This window comes from Girardinichthys multiradiatus, chromosome 20, assembly GCF_021462225.1.
Source record: "Girardinichthys multiradiatus isolate DD_20200921_A chromosome 20, DD_fGirMul_XY1, whole genome shotgun sequence".
NCBI classification, from domain to species: Eukaryota; Metazoa; Chordata; class Actinopteri; order Cyprinodontiformes; family Goodeidae; genus Girardinichthys; species Girardinichthys multiradiatus.
The window spans coordinates 13478593-13505476 of record NC_061812.1 but is presented as its reverse complement, the minus strand read 5'-3'; the positions used below and the strand labels follow the sequence as shown (position 1 = coordinate 13505476).

General features: G+C 37.8%; 2 protein-coding genes across 10 annotated transcripts in view; one reads left to right on the top strand and one right to left on the bottom strand.

Moving 5' to 3' along the window:
- Positions 1–6306, bottom strand: part of matn4 (matrilin 4) — a 49498-nt gene extending 43192 nt beyond the window's left edge. For 6 of the 7 annotated variants that reach the window (XM_047348362.1, XM_047348361.1, XM_047348363.1 and 3 more), the window contains exon 1: positions 6025–6306. The gene's annotated coding sequence lies outside the window, so the exon portion shown is untranslated. The remainder of the gene's footprint in view (positions 1–6024) is intronic. The other variant, XM_047348360.1, reaches the window with a different exon arrangement.
- On the top strand, positions 50–24502 carry rbpjl (recombination signal binding protein for immunoglobulin kappa J region-like). 3 transcript variants are annotated; one of them, XM_047348369.1, is made up of 13 exons: positions 50–277; positions 446–579; positions 5930–6077; positions 9011–9145; positions 9748–9818; positions 9951–10066; positions 12907–13084; positions 15123–15260; positions 17133–17245; positions 20729–20869; positions 21021–21176; positions 21376–21479; positions 23981–24502. In XM_047348369.1, exons 2-13 carry the CDS (start codon positions 543–545, stop codon positions 24279–24281), a joined length of 1638 nt encoding a protein of 545 aa, XP_047204325.1. In that variant the 5' UTR covers positions 50–277; positions 446–542; the 3' UTR covers positions 24282–24502. The 3 variants fall into 3 exon arrangements, with proteins under 3 accessions (XP_047204325.1, XP_047204324.1, XP_047204323.1); XM_047348368.1 differs by lacking the exons at positions 50–277; positions 446–579 and adding an exon at positions 3923–4121 and having other exon boundaries at positions 12910–13084; XM_047348367.1 differs by lacking the exons at positions 50–277; positions 446–579 and adding an exon at positions 3923–4121.
- The last annotated feature ends 2382 nt before the right edge of the window (positions 24503–26884 follow it).

The following is a 26884-nucleotide window of genomic DNA, read 5'->3' as shown; positions in this document are numbered from 1 at the left end:
GCAGAGCAAACAGAAGTAAACTCTCACATTTGTTTTCCATCACAGGTCCTCTTACTGTAGACAGAACTAAAGTACCATCATACTTTATAGTTGAACTGATCAGTTCACGGCTCAGATGGACATTTGGCAGAATTAAACTAATGAATTTGGAAATTCTGAAATTAGAGAAACTGATTCTTTGGCACAAGAACGTTTTTTATTTTAGGTCTAAAGAAGAACAACATCAATAAGCGACTGAACCAAGAAGCTGAGGAATATCTTTCCTGCTCTACTGACAGTAAGAGCCATGGCATGATTGTTTAACTGCAAATGAATGCAAATTAGGTTTGATTCTTGAGCTTGTGTGCATTATCTTTTGACAGAAACTTTATTTTTTCTTTTAATAATTACAGGGAAGATGTGTTTTGTACACATAGTAAACTTACCAAATATTTGATTTCAACAGACCATCAAACTGGAACCTAGAGTTAAGTCATTAGCTGCCAACACAGAGAGACAATGAACCTGAAGTGCACCCAGTCCTAAATCAAGCAAATGCTATCATGGATAAAGTGGACATTACAGATGATAAAATGAAAGGTGAGTAAATGTTGGTTTTGCCCTCTGTCAGACAAATTTGAGCAACGTCTTTGGGGAGAATACCAGAGAAATACTCCACGAGTTTGTGTGTTCAACCATAGTTTTGTTATAGTTTAAAGTTCCACTGTGTAGGATGTAGTGGCATCAACCTGTCAAAGCTGGACGGGCATGGACCCTGAACATCAGCAAATAGATTTTGAAATGATTTTCAGCTCATGAAATAACCCGAAAATTATTGCTAGTAGCATATCTTTGCCATAATAAAAGAGAAATATTTGTCAGAGTAATAACTCTACTATTATATTTGTTTATTGTATTTAATTAGATTTTTGTCAAAAAGCTAGTCGACATTCAGTTTTTTTAGAAGTCATTGGAGGGTTAAAAAAGTTAGAAGTACTGTTGGTATGTGAGCCAGTGGTAGGTTTTAGCACCACTGAATACAAGAAATATACTATTCAGAAATATGTGTATCATTTTTCTGCCAAGACTAGAACATTGTGTATGGAAAAAAAATTATTACAACCTTTTCAGGAAGAATCCCTCAACCATAACTGTATTGAAACTAAACTATGAAATGGTAAAGAAAAAACATATTTCTAAATTAAAATAAATCAGAGGAAATGCATCATAATTTTCTTTCAACTGTACCCTTTCACCTGTGTTCGGGCTTCAGGCTAACAGTGATAATAATTTTACATAAGAAAAAAACCGATGCTGCTCCAGCTTTTTATCATTAAGCTAAAGCATTGCTGTACGTGAAAAACTTTATGCTTACAAACAGCAGTCATTATGGCCTCGTGATTTGACTCCTTCCTCCTCGCTTCAGCTAACTGTCTGAGCTGTGGCATGAACTCTGTTGTTTCCTCATCCCTCAGGTTTGGTTTGTTTGTTCTCTTAAATTCAAGACTACAGTTGTTTTATAATCCAAAGCACAATTTTTTTGTGGGGGAGAAGAATTTGTCCTTTAATATCAAAATTTCTTTACACGCGGAACACCAACGTTTCATGTATAGAACATCTTTGTGTCAAAGTGCTTATTATATCCTGTTTTTGTGCCACCAACCTTCCACAACACATAGCATTTTGCATTAAGGCAAAAAAGTAACATTTTCATCTCAGCAGAGCAGCTTCTTCCACATATTTGATGTGTCCCCAACAACGATTGTGATAAACTCTAGATGAGGCTTCATATGGCTTAATTTTAATAATGGTTTTCTTCTTGTCACTTAGGCCAAAAGGCCTAAATTTGTTGAGTGCACAACCAATAGAGGTCACAGAAACACACTTTCTCAGCTGAGTTGTAAATCTCTGCAGCTCCCTCTGAGTTACCATGGGCCTCCTGGCTGTTTTTCTATTTTATGCTCACTTTGATCGTCTAGGTAGGTTCGCAATGTATTTTTTTTCTATTTTTGGATGATGGATTGAACAGTGGAGCAGTTAGTAGCACGGTTGAGTTGCAACGAGAAGGTCCTGGGTTCAATTCCTGGCTGGGGGTCTTTCTGCATGGAGCTTGCATGTTCTCACCGGGTACTCCAGCTTCCTCCCACAATCCAAAAACATGACTGTTAGGTAAATTGGTCTCTGTAAATTGCCCTTAGATGTGAATGAGTGTGTGCATGGTTGTTTGTGCTGTATGTCTCTGTGTTGCCCTGCGATGGATTGGCGACCTGTCCAAGGTGTACCCCGCCTCTTGCCCCTAGACTGCTGGAGATGGGCACCAGCTCCCCCGTGACCCACTATGGAATAAGCGGTATAGAAGATGAATAAATGAGGATTGAACAGTTCTCTACATGATGTCCTGAGCGTGGGATGTTGTTTTACAACCTAACCTTGCTTTAAACTTCCCAGTAACTTTATTTCTGTCCTGTATACTGTGTTCCCTGGTCTTCAAGATGCTGTTTGTTCATTATTGTTCTCTAGCAAACTTCTGAGGCCTTCAAAGAACTGTTCTTTTACTGAGATAAAATTGCACACAAGTGGGCTCTTTTTCCTAATTAGGTGATTTAAGAGGGTGGCTGTTTGCGCTGGATTTAATTTAATCGTGTCAGGGTTAAGGAAGTTGAATACAGATTCAGTCCACAAGTTTTAGGTTTTTGTTTCAGAAAAAATAAAATTATATATTGTTTTTTTCTGCTTACAGTTATGCACCTTTTCATGTTTTTCTATTACATATAATCCACATAAAATACACTGAAGCTTGTAGTTGTATTGTGAAAAAATGTGGAAGATTTCAAGGGGTATGAATACATTTGCAAGTTAAATCTAAAATTGCAATTATAAGCATGTTGTCGTATATGATGTAGAGCATTGGTCTGTATTGAAATGTATCCATCCAGGAGACTTTATCACCTGTAATCACCATAAAAACAGTCAGCTGGTACCCTTTCTTGTCTTTACTTACATTATATTTGGCATAAATATAAATTTGTGAACACATGTTCATAGCTAACCCTATGTTTTTGTGAAATGTTTAGTTCAGTCCCAGCCATTATTTATTGAAGGTTTGTTGAACTCAGAAGCAACTTTGATGCATGCAACTGAAAAAGAAAAATGCAGAAAGATGTAAGTAAAATTAAACTAGGACAAAACTTAAAACCAAAAATCCAAGAACTACAAAGACTACAACAACAAAGATGCTACAATGTTAACAGTTTATATGGCCAGATGTCAAATAAATCATCCACAGTGGAAATTTACAAATGTTGTAGTTGCAACAGGGGAATGTGCAATAGTTTATGCATATCTAACAGTTTGTAACTTGTCAGACAGGAAGTTTAAATTACAAACAATTTCTTTTTAGAGTGTGTCCCCCCTATAATTCTTTGATTATAAAGGCTAAGCAGAAACTGAAAGCCACTAAAGTGTTAAACAGATGGAAGTGACACACATATACTTAGCAATATTTGCACTATTCACTTTAAAATAATAAGCAGTAAGTAAGTCCAAACTTGTTTTATTCAAAAATCTTGCAAGTTATTATCATCAGATGTCCATATGTCATAGTCCATAAATCTAAAAATTGCCTAATAAGTAGTAAACTTTCAATCAAAGCGTTCAGAAAGCGTTGGTGCAAATGTTGAGTGTGCTTCCTGCCACCAACACCTGTCACCTGAATGAAGGTCCTGCAGGTTCCTCTGCAGAACAAAAGTGACACCTTCTGGACCAATTTAAGGATCACATCTTACTCACATTACTAAAAATCTACTGCTTAACCCACTAAATGCATCTAGTTTTACCTGAGATCACATGTTCAAAACCTTTATAATTTACTTATGCAGTGATTGCTGGTTACTCAAAAAAAAAAATGTTTTCAATGTAGGATCAAGTGTTGTAGACTGGCTGCATTTTTAAGTGAACAATTATTATTTATCCTGATTTCTGATCTTGTGAGTTGATATCTGACGTACAGCTCTGACAATATTCTCCCTTGTTTGCCCACTGAGCATGATGTAAGATGATCCTCTCTTAACTGGAACGGAAATTAAAGCGAGGAGTAAAGAAAATGAGATGTGGAATAGAGAGGAATGGCATGCACAGAGGAGGTAAAGTAATGAGTTATTGTGTATACATAACATATATGGTTTCTCTATAAATTTGACAGACAGTCTGGATTCAAGCTGAGACGAAAACAGCTAAGACGTAGACCATGTGTATACACACTGAGGCAGAAAGATATTCTCACTGAATTGTAGGTGAAAAGAATAACAGAGAGGACAGACAGTCTGAGAGTCTTTGAGCCATCCTTTAAAGGATTTGGGATTTGAGTGACAGCTGCAGCACATACAGTGATGAACACACTGCACTTCTTGTGACATGAGATTGGAAGCAGATGTTGACTCTGCTACTGTTAGCAGTTTCATTGACTGCCTGGCTGTTTTATGAGAGCTCTACCAGCACATTCATCTCACTGAACTACCTGCTGAGTTACTGTAAATTTACCTGAGCCTGGATTCATACATTATACTAAACATAAAAAAACTGAATTAATATAGTACAAAAATATCAAATTATTGACTTTCATAACTAAGACTAATATTTTATAAGTTTTAATCCTCCTTTTTTAAATCAACATATTCAAAAGGTCCTTTAGTGACAGAATCTCAACAAAGTACACACCTCAGCTCAAACTCCCGTTCCATGCTCTTCACAAACAACTGACAATGTGGTAAACTATTTAAGCAGAACGTTTTATTCAACCTATTTTCTTTCTTATTTGTCATGGCAGAAAACCACAAGTAATCAGCTGTGTTTGTTTTTTGTTTGGCCTTTTGAGGAGCTGGGAAAGAGGGTGTAATTAATGCTTTGAGGCAGGAGGTTCTTGTTCAAAATCTTGAGTTATTGTTGCCAACTTTTAGTGGGCTTGCAAACCAATGTGTTGCATTCAAAGCCCTGTTTGAGCTACAAAGAGCTGCAACATCCTAAAGCAAAAAGGTTGTTAGACAGAAAAAATGTCCATTTTACTGGTGATCTGTCCAGGGTGTACCTTGCCTCCTGCCCGTAGACTGCTGGATCTAGTAGATGCAGAAAAAATATATTCTACCTCAATTGTTCAGAACAGTCTACAAACTCTTGGACGCCAGAGCCCCTTGATCTCCTGTTATCTCTCCATGTGAGTGTAGACTCAGTTTCAGTTTGATGTAGAACTGATTTATTTCTGTGCAGACAGGCAGACTAATCAGTCCGTCTCTCTGACCACCAGCTTTAGACTACCTGTATACAGCGTCACCTCCAGGCAACCAGTGGGAACCCAGAGCATAACTCTCACTCACATTCATTCATCCAAACACAAACTTTCAAAGCACACATCTTTTTTCTAGCATCTATCCAAATTTCTATATCATCAAAATTAGTTCAGTCTGTAACTCGTTGGATTTAAATAGCTTTAAGCCTAAGTGGAATTTTAGCCCTAGCTGGGCTGCAATAAATTGTTCTTGCCCGCTCACATCACTTTGCGAAAATCAGAGAAGCCAGAATAGATTTGTTAACTTTATTATTCCAAAGATGTTCACTCTTTCTCACAATTATGACTTCGCTATCTACTTAGATAATAATTATGAGAAAGATTTTTTGCCATCAGAGTGGCGGAAATGGGCTTACATACAGTTCTTCTGGTAAACAAGATAAAAATATGTGAAGTTCTTGGTAAAAATAAATAAATAAATAAACAATAGGGTAAGCACTTATTTTTGAATTTGCAGCTTCTGAAAAGTTTAGCTGTTTTATGTTGCACAACAAAGCTTGCTTTGCGCCTAAAACGTCTCTCCTCTAGGTAAATCACATAAAAATGGTCTCACGATGTTTCTTTATTAACTTTTTCATTAACACAAATCTGTCTCATCCTGTCTGTCAGAAACGTCCATGCAACAGGCGAGATTATCCCACGCAGACATCGTTCTGCTACCCTCCTTCCCTCTGGCCCCCGAGCCGACAAACACGCTAACTCACCTGGGGACGCTGCTACCTGGACGCGACGCACCGCAGACCGGCGGATGGGACAGGTAAGACGGGGAAGCAGCGAGGTTTTTCACCTCCGACACAAAGAAAAACTTGCACACAGCAAAGACGGTCCCCAGGGTTAGAGGCCGTACCGTAAGGTCGCGGTTTAGAGTATCCCAAACCTTTGTCAGATGAACCCTTGCCGTACCGTGAGGAATGAGCGCTTGGACGTGAAAATGTGCTCAACGTTCTAACCTCTCATTTGAACACCGATGGTATGAAGGAGTTGAGGGGTTGTGTGGAGGTATTAGGATGTCAGGGGGAAACATAGGGAGGGGGAGACCGCGCCCCCTGCTACTGAAATACGAAAATCAGTGAGCTGAGGAAAAATTGGTGCAGACATGAACAGCGAATCGTTTTGGATATTTGTTTATCTTTCCCATCCTCAAACAAAGCAATAAATGCCTTTATTTCTACTTTCTTGTATTATATTAGCTTTGTGGATACTGTTTTAAATGTGTTACTAATTATGACAAATCCTGTCCTCCCCGGTTAGTCAGACTAGTATTGGTCAGGTGGTTCTGGTGCAAACTTTGTTTTGGAAGAGGGCTGTGTTGCATCCTAAACCAATTTTACAGTTTACAATCTCTGACATGTTCATTTTAACATCCCCAGCACCTCTTAAGTCATGCATGCTTGCAACCATGACACTAATTGTAGTCACTAAAACTCCAGGACAGAGCAACAAGTGCTGCAGATGACCCCCATGACCCCCTCCCCCCCACACACACACATCCTTTGCCTGCTTTGTCCTCTGTCCCTTTAGTGTTTCTCCTGTGACATACCAGAAGGTCTGAGCGCCTAACTTACTGTTCTTTGACCTTTGTAGAGGGGACTGTCACCTTGGTGACTGACCACACACTAATACATTTACACACAAAGTTACAGCCATTTAAGTTTAAACAGGGTGAATGGGATCTCCCTCAAACATGACCAACAACGTTGTTTTATGGCTCAGACAGCAAACATGTGAAGCAGGCTGCTGAGATCTACATCAGTGTGCAGGAATAGGAAAAAAGAAACGGGAGTTTTACGGCCTTTCATAAACCTTGAATTTGTTAAACTGAATAAAGTTTACATATCATAAATGAATAAAACCAGCTTTTAACTATGACAACACCCAATATGTGTTGTTTTGAATGTAATGATAGGTGATGCATGTAATTTGGGATTTAAACTAGACACTCTTTTGTATTGCACCGTGAGATAACACCTTAATTGGACACCAGCCATGTGCTGAAGATAAAATGAGAAGTTTTTAAAACGATCCTATGAGATCTACAAAGTTCTCTGTACATCCATTTTTGATTACTATTGCAGTTATCAACCTTGTAAACATAAATATTTGGCAAAAAGGAGCTAAAAGTCATATTTTATAATACTACTGGTAGATTACAGCTTCTGGTACCATAAATGCAGCAAAAACAAATCTTAGAACAAAATAACTGAGCCACAGAGACTTTTTATTTAAGTAAATGTTTGATATTTTAAGATATGTTAAGATTGTCCTGCCTTTTTCCTGAATGAAGGAAATTACATCTACAAATATTCAGTTATGTCTTAATCCACTTGGGTTTTCATCACTCACATAATTAAAATGTTGTTGTTCCTTTTTTGGGGTCCTGCCTTCCTACTCTCCTCCTTTCGTGTTGACAGTTTTCATTATGAGTAACATTCAGAGTCCAGGCCTCAGGGATTTCATTCTGCTTTTACCTTTGTGTTACAGTGGAGAGAAAACACAGTTAATGTGACAGCAGCCATTGTTTTCAGAGGAAAGTGTAACATTTTATATCAATTTAAAGTTGGTTTTTTTTATAACACACCTGAGTTTATGTACAGAGCTGTAGTTACTACAGATGGAGACCTTTGATTATCCACAACATGAAGATAGGTAACAGAGTTATTATTGAAGCTGGGTTAAGGAAAAGCGATGGTCAGTGAGTGGTCAGAAGAGTGCTGAAGGAGAATCTAGATGAGTTCAGTGGGAGTTTCACTCTTTTGTAGATCTGAAAGAAGCATATGATAATTGGGACTGATTGAGCAGGTCAAGTATGGCAGAGAAGTATGTGAAGATGTTGCCCGACATGTACAAGGACAGTGACACAGTGGTGAGGTGTGTGGTAGGTGTGGCAGTTAGGTTTAAGGAAGGAGTGGGTCACATCAGGGATCAGCTCAAAGTCCCTTCTTGTTTGAAGCAAAGATAGATGGGTTGATGGAGTCCCCATTGATTAGAATGTCTGCTGATGATTTTGTGATCTGTATGGAGAGTAGGAAACAAGCGGTAGATAGCTTGAAGAGGTTGAGGTATGTGAAGTACTTGAGAGTTGATCATTGCACCTGCTTTTGTGTAAGGTTAGAGACAGTTGTACCAACAAAAACAAACTAGGAAAAACCTGATGGTCACATAGCTGAAGATGTTAAAAATTTTACTGGGAGTGACCAAAATGGACAGAATTGAAATGAACACATCAGAGGCACAGCTCAGATAGAGTGGTTTGGAGACAAAGATGAAATACCCTAGACCTATGCAGAGGAGCTATGTTGGACTGATTTCTAAGCTATATTTCTCTGGTTTCTTTGTGTCATTGTTTAAGTGAACCAATAAAGCTGAATCATTTGCATTAAACTGAGAAGTGGAAATTGATCTGAAGGCGCATAGGTTTAGCCGACCATTTTCAGAGTAACATTCAATTTGTTAATTCAATTTTTTTAAATTCAAATCCTAACTGTATAATGAAGTTCATTTTAAACATGCTGTGCATGCAAATTCATGAGTTTTTAAAGACATGTATTTTGACCCCTGACCCCAGCATCACCTGGTATTGCAGATAACAGTTGCCTTTCGAGATAAAACTGACATCTTAAAGGGGTGGATATATAGAAATAAAATGCATTCAGTGGCTATATCTTAGTGACAGCATTCTCATCCAATTAGGAGACTTGACCTCAGCTTCCAAGGCTGTCAGTTTCTGGGAGCACCGAGGGAGGCAAAACGGGAAACTCATGCAGACCAGAGCATCACCATCCTGCATGCCAAGGTTGCTCAGAAGTCTTACGGAAATGAGAAAAGGTCTGATGATGAAATATGTTATTCTCCATTTTAAAAATCATTTTGCAATGTGAAAGATAATGTAAATAAAAATACAAAAATGGGCCCAATAATCTTGAAACAACCTAGTTTTATTTAGTCATTCAACCTATGCCTGTTGTGTAGCGTTGACACATTTGAGGCTCTTTAAGAAACATGTTGGACATGTACCTGCTTTTAACAGCTAATACATGGAAAACTCTGCTAATCTGTTTATTTGTTTTAGAGTTTTAGGAAGAAGCAAACATGAGAGCAAAAAGAATCAAATTTCTTAAATTCTGCATTATAAATAGAAATAGAAATATCCTGTATTGTCTCTCAGTGGTAAGATTCAGGTGTACCAACAGCAAAGTGACAAGCAAATGAAAGCATGCAGATCCACATAGAGGTAAAATATAATAGCAAATAATAAGAAATAAGAGACTGTACAGTAAGGGGAAATGCACAACATAAGAAAAAATACTGTAAAGTTATTTAAAATAGAGCGAGTTATATAAAGAAATGTGCAACAGAGTAGGATAATTTAAAAAATGTACAAACTGCTTGTACATTTGTAAAAATGTACACTTCCACATTTCCGTCAGGTTTTTCTGCCCTCCTCCTTGCGTTTACATCAGTGGTCATGGATGGAGAGTCATGCAGGATCATTGGAAAGGTGAACTAGCAAAAACATTTTAATTAAAATATCAAACACATCTCCTTAAATCTAAATTATTCCCTCTTCTGTCTGACTTTCTACCACTCCCTTTATCCCTAATATTTGAATTTTGCACCACTTGTTCTGCAGCAGGAGGTTATGGGGATTCAGTTTATCGGATATGTGGTTACATGTGTCTGGACAGCTCCAGTCAGTCACAGGCAGACACATTCAAACTGCTCTTTGATGAGCAGCCAAACTCAAGGGTAAGAAAACTATGATCCTTTGTTTTGCAAAAATGTAATATCATAATTCTTACATTTTGTTTACAGATGCTAGTAATGACAGTTTGATCTGATCTTAACTATCAAAATATTTCGAATCTCCCAACTACTGCATTATGAGTCTGTTGCATAATCTTTTTTCCACAACAGTAAAGACTATACTTTTCATTTGCTTCCTTTGTAAGCTGCTCTGAATGCTTCTCAATCATCTGGTTACCGAAAGTGTCAATTATTAATCAGGTGTAGACCCAAAAAACCAAAGTACAGTCCTGTGTTTTACTTAACTTTCACGAGAAAGAGTGACCAAAGGTGGTGAAAGTGGCTCCTATGGCAACATATGGGCAATTTCTTTGCTCAAACTGCATAATACAGTCAAATGACAGTAATCTTTGATCATATGTGTTATTTAAGCAGGTTTCCTCTACCCAACTATTAGGAGGAGTTTTAGGAGGTAAATAATCAAAACATGAGAATCCAGCTGTTTAAATTTATGCAGGTGTTTAAACTGTTTCCTAAAAGTTATTATCCTGAATTTAGGAAAATGTATATTGAAGAATGTTTTTAATGTAACCAGAATAATATTTAAAAACACGCCCTGGAAGCATTGCAATCTAGGAATGCACTTGTGCTTGTGAAGAAACCCATATGGGTAATGATTGTGTTAGCTGGAGGGGTGTAATAGGGACAAAAGGCATTTACAATTTGAATCCAAGTGGTGTTAGATTATTGGATTTATTTTCTTGTTTCTAATACCAAGTACTGTTGTCAGACACCAAGCTGGTCAATACTCAGTATTGTGTCTCCTTGAGCAAAAGGTAGATGATTAATTCTGTAATTGCATCATTAGACCTGTGGCGGTATGTCTTAGAAACTCAGATGAAGAGAGTTCTGGCAAACCATTTAATGATTTAGAAAAAGAAAGGGCATGTGTATGATTTCGTGGGGTTGGGTTCAACTGCTGGTGGAAAAGGCACTTTAAGGATCTCTTCAATTCATTCACCATGTTCTCAGATGGAAATGTGTAGCTTTCATCCTGACCCTAGAACAGTTAACCAGATCTTTACCTTTTGCAGAATTACTGAGGGGGGTTGAAGTTTAGATCTCTGGTCTACATGTGTTTTGTGAATCTGGAGAGGGTTAACAACCGAGTCCCCCAAAGTATTTTGAGGTGGTGCTGTGGAAGTATGGGATACCAGAGATGCTTTTAAAAACTGTTCCTTTATAAAGCTGTGGCTGTGTCCACATTTGCAGCACAAATTAAGCTTTGTCCCAGTGGGGGTTGAACCCTGCCACGGCTGCCAACTATGACCAGTCCTGGGTATGGTCTTCATGGAGAGGAGTCCCAGGACATAGTTTTGCAAAGGAGGGGATCTGCCTTGGTTTTTGCAGATGATGTGGTTTTGCTGTCATCTTTGGGTCAAGACCTGTATTGGAGCAATTTGCTGTAGAGTACAAAATGGATAAGAGTCCACTTCCCTAAGTGAAGTCATGGATCTGAAGCAGACAAAAGGACTGCTCCCCCCAGGTTGGGGGTAAATTTCTATCTCAAGAGGAGAAATTCAAGTATCTTGATGTCTTGTTCACGAGTGATAGTAAAGTGTTTCTCAACCCTGGTCCTCAGGGCCCACTGCATGTTTTAGGTGTTTCCCTGCTGCCACATATCTGACTTAAATTAATGGGTGATTAACAGGGTTCTGCAGCAATTGATGGCATACTGAGGAGGTACCGAAATCATTTGAATCAGTTATGCTGGAGCAGAGATGCGCCTAAAAGATGAAGGACTATGGTCCCTGAGGACCAGGTTTGAGAACCTCTGGTGTAGAGGGTGAAGGATTGGTAGACTGCGGAGTAATGTGGGTGGTGCTTCAGTCTGTCATAGTGAAGAAAGTCAGTCATTCATTTTCTACCACAGTGGGTCATGGAGAAGTTGGTGCCTATCTCCAGCAGTCTATAGGCAGGGTACACCCGCCAGTCAGGTCACCAGTCTATCGCAGGGCAACACAGACACATATAGGACAAACAACCACACACACACACCTAATTGCAATTTAGAGAGACCAATTAACCTAACAGTCATGTTTTTGGACTGTGAGAGGAAGCTGGAGTACCTGGAGAAAACGTGCAAACTCCATGCAAAGAAACCCCATCCGGGAGTCAAACCCAGAACCTTCTTGCTGCAAGGCAACAGTGCTACTAAATGCACCACCTTGCAGCTCGGTGAAGAAAGTGTTAAGTCAAAAAGTCAGGCTCTCAGTTTGCCAGTGTAATTGTCATGAGATATGGATCATGGCAAAAAAGCTGAGAGAGATTCAGGCGCAACCAGCTCAACTGTGCTTTCTCCATTGGGTGGCTGGGTTCTGGTTTAGAGACAAGGTGAGGAACGCCGTCATCTAGGGTCAGCCAGAAGAAGGGTTGCTGCACCTCTATATCTAATAGGATTTAACTGAGGTGGTTTACGTATTTGATCAGGATGGCTAATGGGCATCTCCCTTTGAAGTTTTCCTGGGGTAGGTCTAGGATAGTGGACTGTAAATCCCATCTTTGGGATCTTCCAGAATGAGCTGGAGAGTACCACGATGGATGGATGGATGGATGGATGGATGGATGGATGGATGGATGGATGGATGGATGGATGGATGGATGGATGGATGGATAATATAGAAAAAATATAAGTTGCATTTCTGTTGTTTAAAACTTTACTGGTTCTGGTTTAGAGATTATTGAAAGTATTCTGTCCAACATTCATCCGGAATTCTGCCAGAAGGTTATATTTCACTATTTCATCTTTTCCATTCAGACTCTGACTGTCTTTGTTTCTGCAGCAGCTGTTTGCTTGTGCAAAGTCCCTCTTCATCTCTGATCAGGACAAGAGGAAGCATTTCTGCCTGCTGCTGCGACTATTTTTAGGCAACAGACAGGAAGTGGGTTCCTTCCAAAGCAGAATGATCAAAGTGATCTCCAAACCTTCCCAGAAGAGACAGTCCATGAAGAATGCTGACTGTGAGTCACACTTTTCAATTCAGGAAGTCAATCTGTTTTTTGTTTTTCTTCTTCTTAAATACTTAATTTCTTAAATAAGAATTATGCACAAATAGTTGTAGAATAAACAACAAAGTAAAAACAAAAACATTTGAAGATCTTGCAAAATCAGTTTTGAAATTATCATTTTGGAATTTTTACTTAAGGTAAATGATGAGAAAATATATCTAGAGATAAAAGGAGTTTGGAAAAAACTATTTGAAATTCAAATGTATTATTATTATTTACCTAATCACTGTCAAATACCCAAATACGTATAAAAGTCTGAGACAAATCAGACACTAATTTGCAGGAAAATCACCTGTCATCAGTTGTCTTAATTTTATTTAAATGTTTGACTTCTCCAGTAGTCAACTCTGGGTCTTTTGAGAATGAATTTAGTTATATGTTTAAAGTTCCTGTGACATGTTATTCCCACAAATGCAGAAATTGGAAGAAAATATCTTAATATTGAAGAAATTGGGCAGTAATTTACATTATATTAAGATGAAGGAGGTGATAAAAGACAATTGTGACTCAAAATGCGCATATTTTGGTGTAAGATTTGCCAAAATCGACCTGAGGTGATGTTAATAAGGAAGTCTCTGGTCATTCATCATGCGAGTGGTCAGTGTTAAACTATTAAGGTAGAAGCTATGTTGCGTGAAAATTGCGTTAATATGGTGAAACAGTGCATTGCTGGAGGTTGCAGCAATACTGCGACAACAGCTATTAGTCTGCACTACTTTACTTAAGCGAAAAGGATCAGAGCTGCCTGGATCAGAGCTGGAAAACTGACGAGGGACCGATGGGCTGGTCCCACCAAGCATACCATTTGTGATCTGACGATTTTTCGGCAAACTGCTTCGAGCAGGAAAACTCTGAATTCACAAGAGAAATGATGTCAGAGGTCGAATATTTTAGAGAGAAATTCTGAAAGGAGATGCGATAGCCACATTGTTCAGTGTATCTGATGTGAAAAGGTTGTTGCTTGCTAACTTTAGATGATTTTATATCTCTTAAAAAAACTATTTTAAACTGGCTTCAAATTCCAGAGAGCACGAGCATTAGGCCAATACTTTTTTCTTCTTTGCCTTTTATTGCTGATTTTATTGCTAATATTGTCAACCTTCAATTTTATTGATTATTGCTTTTTATTTTTTATATTTTCCTTTTATTTTTTATTTACTTGTACAACACTTTTGTTGCCTTTTGGTTTGTAAAGCACTTCATAAATAAATAAATGATGATGATGATGATACATTTTAATTTCTGTGCCAGTAGTCTACTGCCTTACATGTCTCTATCCAGGTCCTGCAGACTTATGACTCTACATAAGTAGAGTCATAAGTCTGGATTTTTCCCCTCTTTAAAACTTCTAATTTAAACTTGTAAACTTTAAATAGGATGTTATTCTGCTATAGTTATCATATAGGGGCAGGGCCATATGGAAAATTATCAGTGTTGGGTGAATCCAGACTTTTGACATGTACTACAGTATACAGTAAAACTCAGCCAAACAGAAATTAGGATTAGAGTGGGTTAAATACAGACCTTTCTTTTTTTAAAGTGCATGTGGCTCATTTAAAGGTTTACTAGTTACATATTTTGTGGCCACAGGGCATTTCTTTTATTGTAAATACAGTTGCTGTTAGGATGTTATCTAGTGGAACAGAGGGCATCAGGAATAATGTAACTGTATAAAATACTTTCCTTAAAAGTTTACTGAAACTTTGAATGTACAGATACATACAAGTGTACAATTTTGAATGGACAATTAAAAAAAAGTTTGCATTATGCTAATGCTTTCAAGCATGACATTAACTTCATTCATGAAGCAGTACTGAGAGGGGCCTAACAGTGCACAATCAACACATTGGTATACACATGCCAGCAAGCATGTAGATCGCATAAGGTGGGAATGATGCACCAAATACCAAAATGAGCACTCTTACTCTTTACAGACCAGAGCTATGAATAAGTGCGATGTTTCTTACAGTAAACCTTTATGTATTTCCAGTGTGTATATCCTCCTGCTCCAAAGTGGCTTTGTTCAACCGTTTGCGCTCTCAGACGGTCAGCACTCGGTACCTCTCGGTGGACAGAGGAGCCTTCATCGCCAGCGCCAGACAGTGGACCGCCTTCACCATCACCATGGGTAAATGTGTGTGAGTTTGTGTCACTGCTTGTGTGTTACCTCTACAGTAGTTTCAAAGCTTTGTATTCACAGAGTCATGTGTCTTGTATTATAACAAGGTCTCAGTGTGGTCAGACTATAATTTGTAACAAGGTGATACTGTATGTAGACACATTTCTTCAACAAAATCACTAGTTCAACAATTATTGGCAGACCTTTAAAATTTCACATGGTTGGAGCATACAGAAATGGGGATCTTTGACAAGTCCACTTGCTCATATGGTCTCTGCTGTTCAGTGCCAGTTTGCTGTAGATTTTAGGACTGAGGACTGTAATGACCATGTATGGGTGATTTTGCCATATATTTGGACCATCATATGAGAACACAGTTTTTTTGTTTTTGGGAGAGATTACCAGATTATTATTTATATTATTATATAAAAGTTCTTTGCATTTCAAATAACCCATAATGTACTCTAACAACGTGCCCAGGGCCTTGGAAGAGAAACAGCGTCACAGGTCCTCCACTACAGGGCATGAGATGCTTTTCCACATATTCATCTTTGTTTTAGTCATGACAAGGAGTGTTTGCTGCAGAAAAACTTAATCTCATCTGACCCAACATGGTTCCCAATAGCCTTAGTCAAATTCCACATCTTTAAGTTTTGAATTTTAAGACAGAAAATGCTTATTCCTTCATTGCCTCCCAAACAACAACATGGTGTGTAAATAGTGTTGAATGTTTATGAAGACTCTTCCTTTGTAGCAGTTTTGTAACATTGAGCTTTGAAATTAGTTTTGCCATCCTTTGCCATGCATAGTTACAAGACAACCTTGGGTTTTCAGCCAACAGTGTTTGTCACAGTCCAGTTGTTTTAAGCTTTTTCATACTTGCTCTGACTGAACATATGAACAGGTTTTGACAAGAAGCTCTTTTGTTGTAGCCATATCCTGACTTATGATGGTCAACACACTTACCTTACCTGAATACCATGTTTTCTTATATTCCCATTTTGAACAGGCTAACAGAAATGTAATAATTATACCTAAAACAAACAGGAGGTTATGGTTTACTAATTAGAAATTCATAGACATTTATCATCTCAAGAAAAGTAAAGTATAACTAAATAATGATTCAGTTACATTTATATTATAAAACATTTAGTCATTTTTAACATTTTTCCCCACTTAATAATAGAGCTTAAACTAAATATTGGATTTTTTCTAAATTATTTAGTCTGACATTATGGTGATTTAATAAAAGGATAATTAATTTTTAGGCTATTTATGCATTTTTTTTATAAGGGTTGCCAAGAAGTGGGGAGGGTAATGTAAACATCCAGCAGGTGCACAGAAAGAAAATCTCAGCTTTAAAACCGAAACTTAAAGTAAGTTAGGCATCAAAAATTCCAGAATTTTGCTTTATCTTTAGAAAGATGTTGATTCATAAGGTTTAACATCAACATTTTCATAGATGTTTAAAGAGGAACTGTCTATTCAGTAAAGCATCAAAGTTCTATTTTTAGTTGTTTGACAGCTCCCCTCATAATTCGACCACCCTGCATTAATATAGACACTGTATGTGTGGGTAGGTTTTCCCAAGCATTTTCCTTCTCCCAAGTCTGGTGGAGCCCATCTAAAGGTCAGGGAGGTTATTGGTGTAGCACAGTGCTCCATGTGCAGAGACCTCCCACCACCAAAACCTTAGCCTCGAGTGATCATCCATCAGCTCTTCTCACAGCATCTCCAAATCAAACCTACTGTCTGTCTTAATCTGTTGGCATAAAAAAACATAAACTTCTGTATGTAAATAAAAAAATGTTTAATAAAACATTCATTCACATGTGTGAAAACATTTCTACGAACAGTCAAACATAGTTCTTGTGTTTGTAGTGGATGACCAGCGTGCTGACCAGGGCGGGTTTGTGCTGAGTGAAGGCTTCATCTGTTATGGTTCTGTGGTCCAGTTAGTTTGCACTGAGTCAGGAGTTGCCCTGCCACCCATGGTAATAAACACACACACACACACACACACACACACACCCACACACACACACACACACAGACACAGACATTTAGGGCATGGACCTCAGTCTTGCCGTCAGGCTTCAGCTTAATTGTTTTCTTAAGAGGGACGTGCCATTTTAAAATACAGTAGTGTTAATTGAAAGCTTTCTGAATTATTAAATTAGCAAAATAGGATCCCTCATATAGGGAAAACCTTCGACAGGCACTCACACAAACTCATTTTAAAGATAACAACTGCTGAGGTTATATAAAAACAGTAATATCACGAAGAGTTTCAGATGATGCCTGCAGAAATAAGAGGTAATTGGGCTTAAGGCAAAAGGGACATTTTGGGACATTTTGAAATTACCTGATTAAAAAAGGTGTGAGTAACATTTCAGATCCAATGTGTTTTTGTGCACTGCAATGCACATGAATAAATTAAAGTTTGAGATTACTGTTTTGTGACTGACTGTTGGTTGCTTAGGATTCAGAAAACGTGATTTTTATTCGTTTCACTTTTATTTTGCATTTAGTATTTTTTAGTGATAGTAGCAGGCCAAGATAGTGATAATTAATAATTGATAGTGATAAAGAGTGGTTTTTTTAAGCGAAAATGATGAGCAAAGATAAATACAATGAATACAAATATACTCATACTTGTACTCGTCGTGTTCCGCTTCATCTGGGACCGGGTCACGGGGGCAGCAGACTAGGTTGAGAAACCCAGACTTACCTCTTCCCAGACACCTCCTCCAGCTTCTCTGAGGGGAGCCCAAGGCGTTCCCAAGCCAGCCGAGGAACATAGTCACTCCAGCGTGTCCTGGGCCGTCCCCTGGGCCTCCTCCCGGTGGGACGTGCCTGGAACACCTCCCGAGGAAGGCGTCCAGGAGGCATCCAGTATAGATGCCCGAGCCACCTCAACTGGCTCCTCTCGATGTGGAGGAGCAGAGGCTCTACTCTGAGCTTCCCCCGAATAACCAAGCTTCTCACCCTATCTCTAAGGGAGTGCCCGGCCACCCTACGGAGGAAGCTACTTTCAGCTGCTTGTATTCAGGATCTTGTTCTTTCGGTCATGACCCAAAGTTCATGGCCATAGGTGAGGGTAGGAACATAGACCCACCGATGAATCGAGAGCCTCGCTTTTCGGCTCAGCTCTCTCCACCACAACGGCACAGCGTCCCCAATACTGTGGCAGCCGCACCGATCCGTATGTTGATCTCCCGCTCCACAAGACCCCAAGATACTTGAACTCCTCCATCTGAGGCAGGAATTCCCCTCCAACCTGAAGCACAAACATTATCATATTAGTATATCTGTATTATTTTTGAATACAAATATAAAATTATGATAATGCTTTTTGTTTAAATGCTCACCCAAAGGAACCAAGAAAAGTAACGAAAGTTGTTTTTTGAAAATTTCCATCAAAATATTAACAGAATGATTATCTGATTACAATTGGTAAACTAGGAATAATCAGTAGTTTTAAATGTTTGAATACTCTTACTCTTTTTCACCCTTGTTCTGTAATTGCAAACAGAATAAAATTGGCTTTGATTCCTTCATCTTGACATAATATCAACTCCGCCCTGTAAATATTTCTCCCATCATCCAATTTAGGTGATACTTATAAAAATGTCTGAGCAGAGTCATCAATTTGTCGCTGAGTAGACCTTTTTCCTTTTACCTCTTGAGCTGCTGACACAACACACTCTGCTGTGGGTCTTGTGGAAGTCGGTTGAGTTATACTCTCACATTACACCTCTATATGTTATTGTAGTCAAGGCCTATTACTGCACAGTTTGTTTAAATTTAGAGAAATTTTGCCTGCTAAGTTGTAGCGTGACAAGATTCTTGGCTCTGATTCTACATGTGGTTTGCACCCAGATAGTGAAGGATGGGGAAGTTGAATGTATGGACCATAAAGTTAATCCAGATCAGCAGACATGAATATTAAAGTTTTAGAGTTTAGTATCCCATGAGCTGTGGGGTCTAATGGGCTTTAATTCTAGGGTGTTAATATTTCAGGTTTGGGCTTAGAGCAAATTGACTGAACTATTTCCATTAACTAACTGGTTTGATTTAAGGATTATTATACTAAACTCTTTGCTCTCTTGGTTAAAAAACAGTAAATTGTTTTTTATTATAGAATATGTAACACCATGTTAATCATAAATTTACCAGTGAAAGGTAACAGAGCCACCTTTCTTGGTTCTTTAAGATGTTTAACCACTAATCCCAAAAAGGTTATTTAGTTCTAACTGTGCCAGATGTTTAGAAGAGCAGTGATGTGGATTGATATCTGGGGTTAGAAGGCAGTGGCAGACATGGAGTTGTGCCACTGGACCATCAAAAAGTAGGCATAGAATCCTACTTTCAAACTAGTGAGCTTAATGAACACATAATTGTTTGCTTATATTAGTATACATTCATACATCAATCTCAACTCTGTGACCCAAAAATAACTTACATGGCCAAAATAAATCAAAGAATATCCAAATGAAAGTGTTCCATATCACCACTGAACAAATTGACCAGTTGAACAACTCTTACTCTTAACACATGTCATCTACATGTTTGTCATCTTAAAATCTGTCATGTCAAGGAAATTCCAACCAATACACAGAATAAGTTGTGGCCATTCAAAGAACATCTCGTTATAAGCATCAATATGTTCAATATGTGCATCTTTTATATTATTAAGCCGCACAAAACAACCTGGGACTTTTCATAAGAGATGACATGATATAAAGAGAACTTTTCTTAGTTCGAAAATTATATCCTATTTTTTGTCTAATGAAAGTTACAAAAATAACTTTGATTACTTTGTCTTGATACTTTCTACCTAAACTTTAACTTTACATAGGCAACTTAAGAGTGCACATCAGAATGTAACATGCTGCCTTTGTGCATATATTATAATTGTACCTTTATAGTTTCTCCATGCTTCAGCAACAAAAGAAAACACAGGATGTACAGGCTCCACTGAGCTGCATGTCTGCCCTGTGACGGTAGCAAAAACACTGCACTGATTACAGTCTAATTCACTAACAGAGCCTGCCTGCATGACCAGAAGAAAGCAATTTTTTCCATTAAGCCATGCTTAAGTCTAGGGTTTCCATGATATAAATTGATTACATCTTTGTAAGATGTCCAGATGAAGAATGGTTAATGGTTAAATTTCAACCTTTCATGTTGAAAATTACGTTTTTTAAAAAGCCCAGGGTAAGCCCCATCCTGCCTACCTTGACTTATAAGATGTCCTTCTGCCCACTTGAGAACTGGTGATGGGTTGGATGCATGTAAATGTTTGCATTTAGCTCCAAAACACCACTACATATGTGTCAAAGTCACCTAACAACTAGATTCTTCCATTAGCTTATTAAACTGGCTTTGACACAAACATAGATAGATATTAGATTTTTCAGCAGAAATTATCTTTGTGGATCTGAAAACATTCCTGAGATTTTCAATGCCGTCAGGTGATTCGGAAGGTCAACAAGCAGCACGCCATCTTGGACGTGGATGAACCTGTTTCTCAGCTCCACAAGTGTGCCTTTCAGTTCAGAGACAATCCCAATGCTTATCTGTGCCTATCGAATGATACCATCATACAGTACCAGGTGACACATCACTTCTCTCAATTTCTCTTCCTTCTATTCTCAATTAAAATTTTGTCTTACCTCTACTTCATCTTTAAATTGTTTCATTTTCTCAGTTTCTCTATGTCAACATCTCTTCTAACATCTGCTTCACTTTTGTCCTTCCTCTCAGGCTCCGTCCAGCAATCAGGACTCCAGCAGAGTGGTGCTAAACGATGGATCCTGCTGGACCATCATTGGTGTGGAAGTGGTTGAATTCACCTTCAATCAGGGATTGGCCTCCATTGAGACTCCAGTTAGTCCTTTCCCTGTTATCACTGGTTTGGAGGTGAGTTTGCCAAGCAATGACTTCTTGTAATAAAAAGTGATAGATTTTGTTTTGCATAGATTTTCCTGAATCAGTTCCACCTGATCTATTTACATGTTGACACTATATGCATCAGCAATATCTTTATAAAAGGAAAGAATGAATTATTATTTTATACAGGTAAAAATATATTCTTAATAAATTTAGTATGTTTTTGAAGGTGAACGGTGGAGGACATGTTGCCATGCTGGAAATTCATGGAGAAAACTTCAGCCCTCACCTCAAAATGTTGTTTGGCAACAGCGAGGCTGAGACGATGTTCAAGTGAGTCCAAATGACAAGGAGAAATCCAAATTATGACAAGGGTGAGGTAAACAGGCAATAAATAGTGATCTAACACTGTAAATCAGGGCAAAGTTGTAAAGTTGTAAAGAATTGATTGCAAATGAAAAAAGAATTACATTGCATCTGAATTGAATGAATATACAAAAATTCAAATTTGAAACAAGCCACATTGTGCACTGCCATAATTGCACAATGATCACCTGCACTGTTGTATTGCTCTCGCATCCTATACTGCTCTATATTTACTCTCACTCACTTAAACCTGTGCACATATATTTATATTATATTGTAGATATGTTTAGACTGTTTAATTTGTATTGTATTGCACCGACTACGCCAAAAACAATTCCTTGTATGTCCAAAAACGTACTTGGCAATAAAGCTTTTCTGATTCTGATTCTGAAATATGTAACATCAGATAGACAATAATACGGTGCTTTATGCACCATATTAGGCAAATATCTGTTGGAACATGTGCGTTTAAAAAAAACTGAATGAGGACAAAAACATAAATAGCATAAACATTTGCATTTGGACACTGCATGTAAAACTGAAGACGCGCCATTTGATATCACAAGTAATTGCCAAAGAGGCATCATGTGTGGAGATGAGGAGGTTAAACTGCTCATTACATTATTTATTTTTCTGCAAAACATATTAAGCTGCAACTCCACACCAACTGTGCTGCATCCAAGCGTGACTGACCATAACTGTGCTTCAAAAGGTCTGAATTTGAAAGCAGTTGTTTAGCTGCTTATTAAGAATAAATAAAAAAATATACAAATTATGTTGAAATATTTTTGGATGCATTTTAATTTCACATTTTGTTTATGTGAATGTGTATGATTTTTTTTTCTGTAGCAATACAGAAAAAAAGCACTATATTGGAGTCCAAGTCTAAACTTTGACTTGGACTCCAATATAGTGCTCAAGAATAAACATTTAAAAAAGTTATAATAAAACATGTGGAAAAAAAATCACCCTTCATTTTCTAAGGTAGAAATGTCTATGAGGTCTTTTACACAAATTAAATTAAATTAAAATAAATTAAGGCATAGAGCAGTTCCATGTTAAAAGAAAGCATTAAACATTAAAAAAACACCTGCCTAAAGTTCACTTATTTAAACTTTTGTTTTGAAAATACAAAAAGGCTCACTACTCTGAATAAAACAGATCAATATCACATCTGCCTCACAATCTGGGGATATTGTTGTCAGTTGTTTCCTAGTTTTGTGAAGTAATTGTTTTAGCTATTAAAACTGACCAAAACACATAGAAAATGCATAATGTAATGATCCCATGTTTCAGTCACATTCTGGTCTTTAAGCCATAAATCCCCCACATCTTCAACTATGGATAGATTGATACCAGAATACCTCATATTAGCAGGATTACCAGGATGCTAAAAGTTGGAGCTATTTATTTATGTATATTTTCTTCTTTTTTATTTCCTTTTAAAGTGTGTTGTTTTGGGTCGGTTCCTCATTTATTTAGGAATAAATGTTACATGTTGCTTGTTACAGAGGAGGACAGACTTCCCCTAACAGACCAGACTAGAAGTATCCCCAGCAGTTACGACACAAATTGCAGTTCATTTCACCTCGACTCTATAACAAGCAGTCCTCTGTTTATATAACCAGGAGCATAAAGAAACTTTATTACAGTAAGCATCACTTGTATTAGGTTAGTCTGGCTTACAGGGGCACTCCTCTGTTTAACTCTTGTGTGGGAGCTTCTAATGTAAGGGATGGCTCAGCAGAAACTGGACAGCCATTCATTCTCTTACTGAATCTCAAACAGTATGAAAGACGCTTCTCTGACGTAAGAACTTTCCTCAGATCCCACATCAAAAGAGCTGGGGAATCATACTTTAGGGTCTCTGGCAGAGGAAATCTCACCACGGGTTCTGTGAATAATCCTCCCAGCAGCTTGGCTGTATCTAGGAAAGCCTTGTTTGAATAACGTAGCCATCCACAAAGTGCTGTTTGTATAAAAAGCTGCAGCCAAACAGCAACATGATCTATCATAACCACACAACCCCAAAGTGTAACTTCACTTAAAATAATAGTTATATTTTTTGATATTTTTATATGTTTTATACAGTGACTTTACTTCTTAATTTTGCCTGAGCTAATTATAGAAAGAACTTTAAACTTAGCAGATAACAGACTGTAAAATATGCATAACTTTTAAATAGTTTTGCTTTTCACCAAACGTTTTATACACAACATCCTGGTTCTTTTTGGATTTCTGTTTTTAAAGTCATTAAAAATTCAACTGCAACACAACTTTAAACAGAAGTATTGAGAACCACCTTGGTTATAACCTGACCTATACAGAAAATATACAAGTGCCACCAAGTTAAATGACAAATGTCAGGTTTTCAACTATTTCTATGCTTATCTGGTTTTTTTTTGTGCATATTTTCCTTTTTTCTGATAAGTCTCACTCCTTTGTTTCTTTTACTTTTTTCCCATTAGGTCTCCCAAATCTCTGCTCTGCGTCATTCCTGATGTCTCGACTTATAGTGACAGCTGGCGCTGCCTACGTCGCATTATCACCCTTCCTTTATCCCTCATCAGAACTGATGGCCTCATTTATCGTACATCCTACAGCTTCACCTACACCCCGGAGCTCCACCTGCCTCCATCTGTCCGAGGAGCAGCAGGAGGCAGAGAAGGAAGGGCAGGCGGAGGCCAGGAGGATGAGGAGGACATCCTGTTAGAAACAATTCACCAGGAGTTCACCAGAACTAATTTTCACCTCTTCATGCAGAGTTAAACACTTTGTTTATGGTTATATTGTCATCAGGTAAATGTTTACTTCAGTTATGTTTAATATCATGAAGCAAAGAAATAAGGCATGCATTCCAGTCCAATTAAATGGAATCAATTACTGTACATGTTGGAGTCTTTTCTAGACATATTTCTTTCCTGCATAAATATATTTTTAACAAGGGTGTCCTAATGAGGCTTTTACTTCATTAAAATCCCTATCATGTATTTAGTCTCAAACTAAATTTGTTTATTGGTATTACACCATCAACATTAGTACAACGATTGTGTCCCACTTAACTTACTCCTCAATGATGTTTCAGACACTGCAGAGAACAAATATTTTGTCCCAATCTTACTTTTTTTTAGGACAGACCTAATGTGCTGCAACCACCAGTGATTAGCTAGTTTGAAGAAGCTACTGTAATATCCTGACCCATCACCTAATCTTTACATTGGCTCGTAACAAATTTAAATGTGATTCCAGTTTATTGTGTTTGGACAAAAGTTACAGAAGAAGATGTTTTAATGCCTTGAAAACTTGACACATTGGACATCCAATCATAGTTCAATAGTTCGATGGTGGTGCAGATATTCAATGTCAAACAGAGAATCAACAACAGGTATTGGGAGTGGACTATAGTTCTGAACTCCAATACATGTCATTTTAAAATGCTTAAATCGATACAAACTAATACTTGGAACTGGTCAGGAGATTGTTTTTTGCTTATAAGGAGGGTCATGCACCTACAATAGAGAATCAATGCATATTAAGTCATGTACGTTTTTTGATTTCATTGACTGAGTCATTTAACAGTCCAATGTCAAATATCTTGTAAATATACATAGTGCATAGAAAGAACATCCATGTTAAATATTTAAATTTGTGACAGGATAAACAAGACTAAAGAATTGTAATGTGTCTTAGGCTTCCAGATTTGCTTCTCAACAAACAGGAATACACTCTATTGAACAGAAAATTCAAGTTTGTCATGTTTGCCTTAGTCTCTTTTAAATGTATATAATTATTTGTGGTACTTTGTGAGCTTTTGTGCCTCTAAACTTGTATTAACCCTTTTTGAGGTTCTAGTAAGGAGCATAGTTTTTCAAATTATGTTCAGACATATATATTCTTAGAACAGAAGGAAGAAGTAATTACTTTTTAACATGACTGGTTTTAACTTGTTCATGTTGAAAAATTAAAATGCATAAGCAAGATTTGGATTTGGAGGCCTTTGTGCCGTGCAGCCTGAAATTCATCTGTATTACCAATATAGAGCAAACACTGACTCATATGTTATTGATTTCAGTGGTCATCAAAAAGACACATTTTTTGGTCTTTGTCTTTGTGAGGGTTATAGAATAGCCAAGAGTAGAAACTAAGGTAAGACTCCTTTAAAAAGGGAAAACAGCAGGCTTGAAAAGGCTGACTGGGTGAGTCCAGTGTGAGAGGATGTTTTTTTAGGAGACAGACTCGCCATCTGAGGGCTGCCTGTGGAGAGAGTAGACTGCTTCCTATTTGATCCAGTCAGATACAGCTTTCAAGTTCAAATTCTGTTAAAAAAAGGAAGCATAGTGTAATTTGAGTGTGTTCCTTCTGTGTTTGCAAGGCACTTTCTGGCCCAGCTGAAATAATTCAAGGCTATGTAGTAATAAAACATCAATGTAGTTCAGTTTTTAAACAACGTCTGAATGTTAGCTGTTACATCACTATCAGAAGTTTGGAAAGGGAGGTGGAAAACTAAACAACAATCCAATCAAGATCAATGTATGCATCCACTTTCTATGCCCAGTATTTACACGCGCATGCTGGGGGAGTCAGTTGAAAATTAACCAGTCAAAATCCCTCAGATGCAAAAAACTGGAATCCAGTGGCACTTTGATTCTGTGCAGCAAAGCATACGCACCCTGGATGTGAAATGTAATATACAGATAACTCTTCAGATTGATTATCATACATTGTGAGACTGATCGATTTATGAACTTTGGGATAAGTTCACACATATTGTCAATTTAGAGCAGCTAATTAACCTTACCTGCCTCATTTGAAACTGCGGAGTTGCTGGAGTACTTGGAGAAAACTCAGTCACCCTTGGTGAGAAAATCTACTATTACACATATAAAGGCTCCTGACTGATTTGAACCAGAGACATTTTAGGTGAGACTGTGCTGCAACAGCATTGACAGCCTAACTGACCTAAGTCTCCCATTGAAGGATTTGTGTCTGTTACAGAAGTTCTGCTATGACAAATAGTATCACCTATGCCACAAAGGTTTTTATTGCCTCCTACATTTATCCAGCTCACATCTGATCAGAGACTTTCATTTTGGCTCTTCACTGAGTTTATAATGACTCATTAGTTAGTGGCTTCTGTGATCCACTTTAGAGTTTTGCGCTTAAAAATATTCCTGCTGAGGTGCCCACTAGGATTTTGTTTAGGGACTAAGCTTGTTTTTTTTTTGGGGGGGGGGGGGGGGGGGTTGACTAAGTAGTGCAGAAATTGGTTTTGTCCTTGATTTATATCACACATTTAAATATTTGTTTGGCTATATCTACTATATGTATCTAGCATTATGCATATAAACCTGGGCCAGTTTCATCTTTCACCG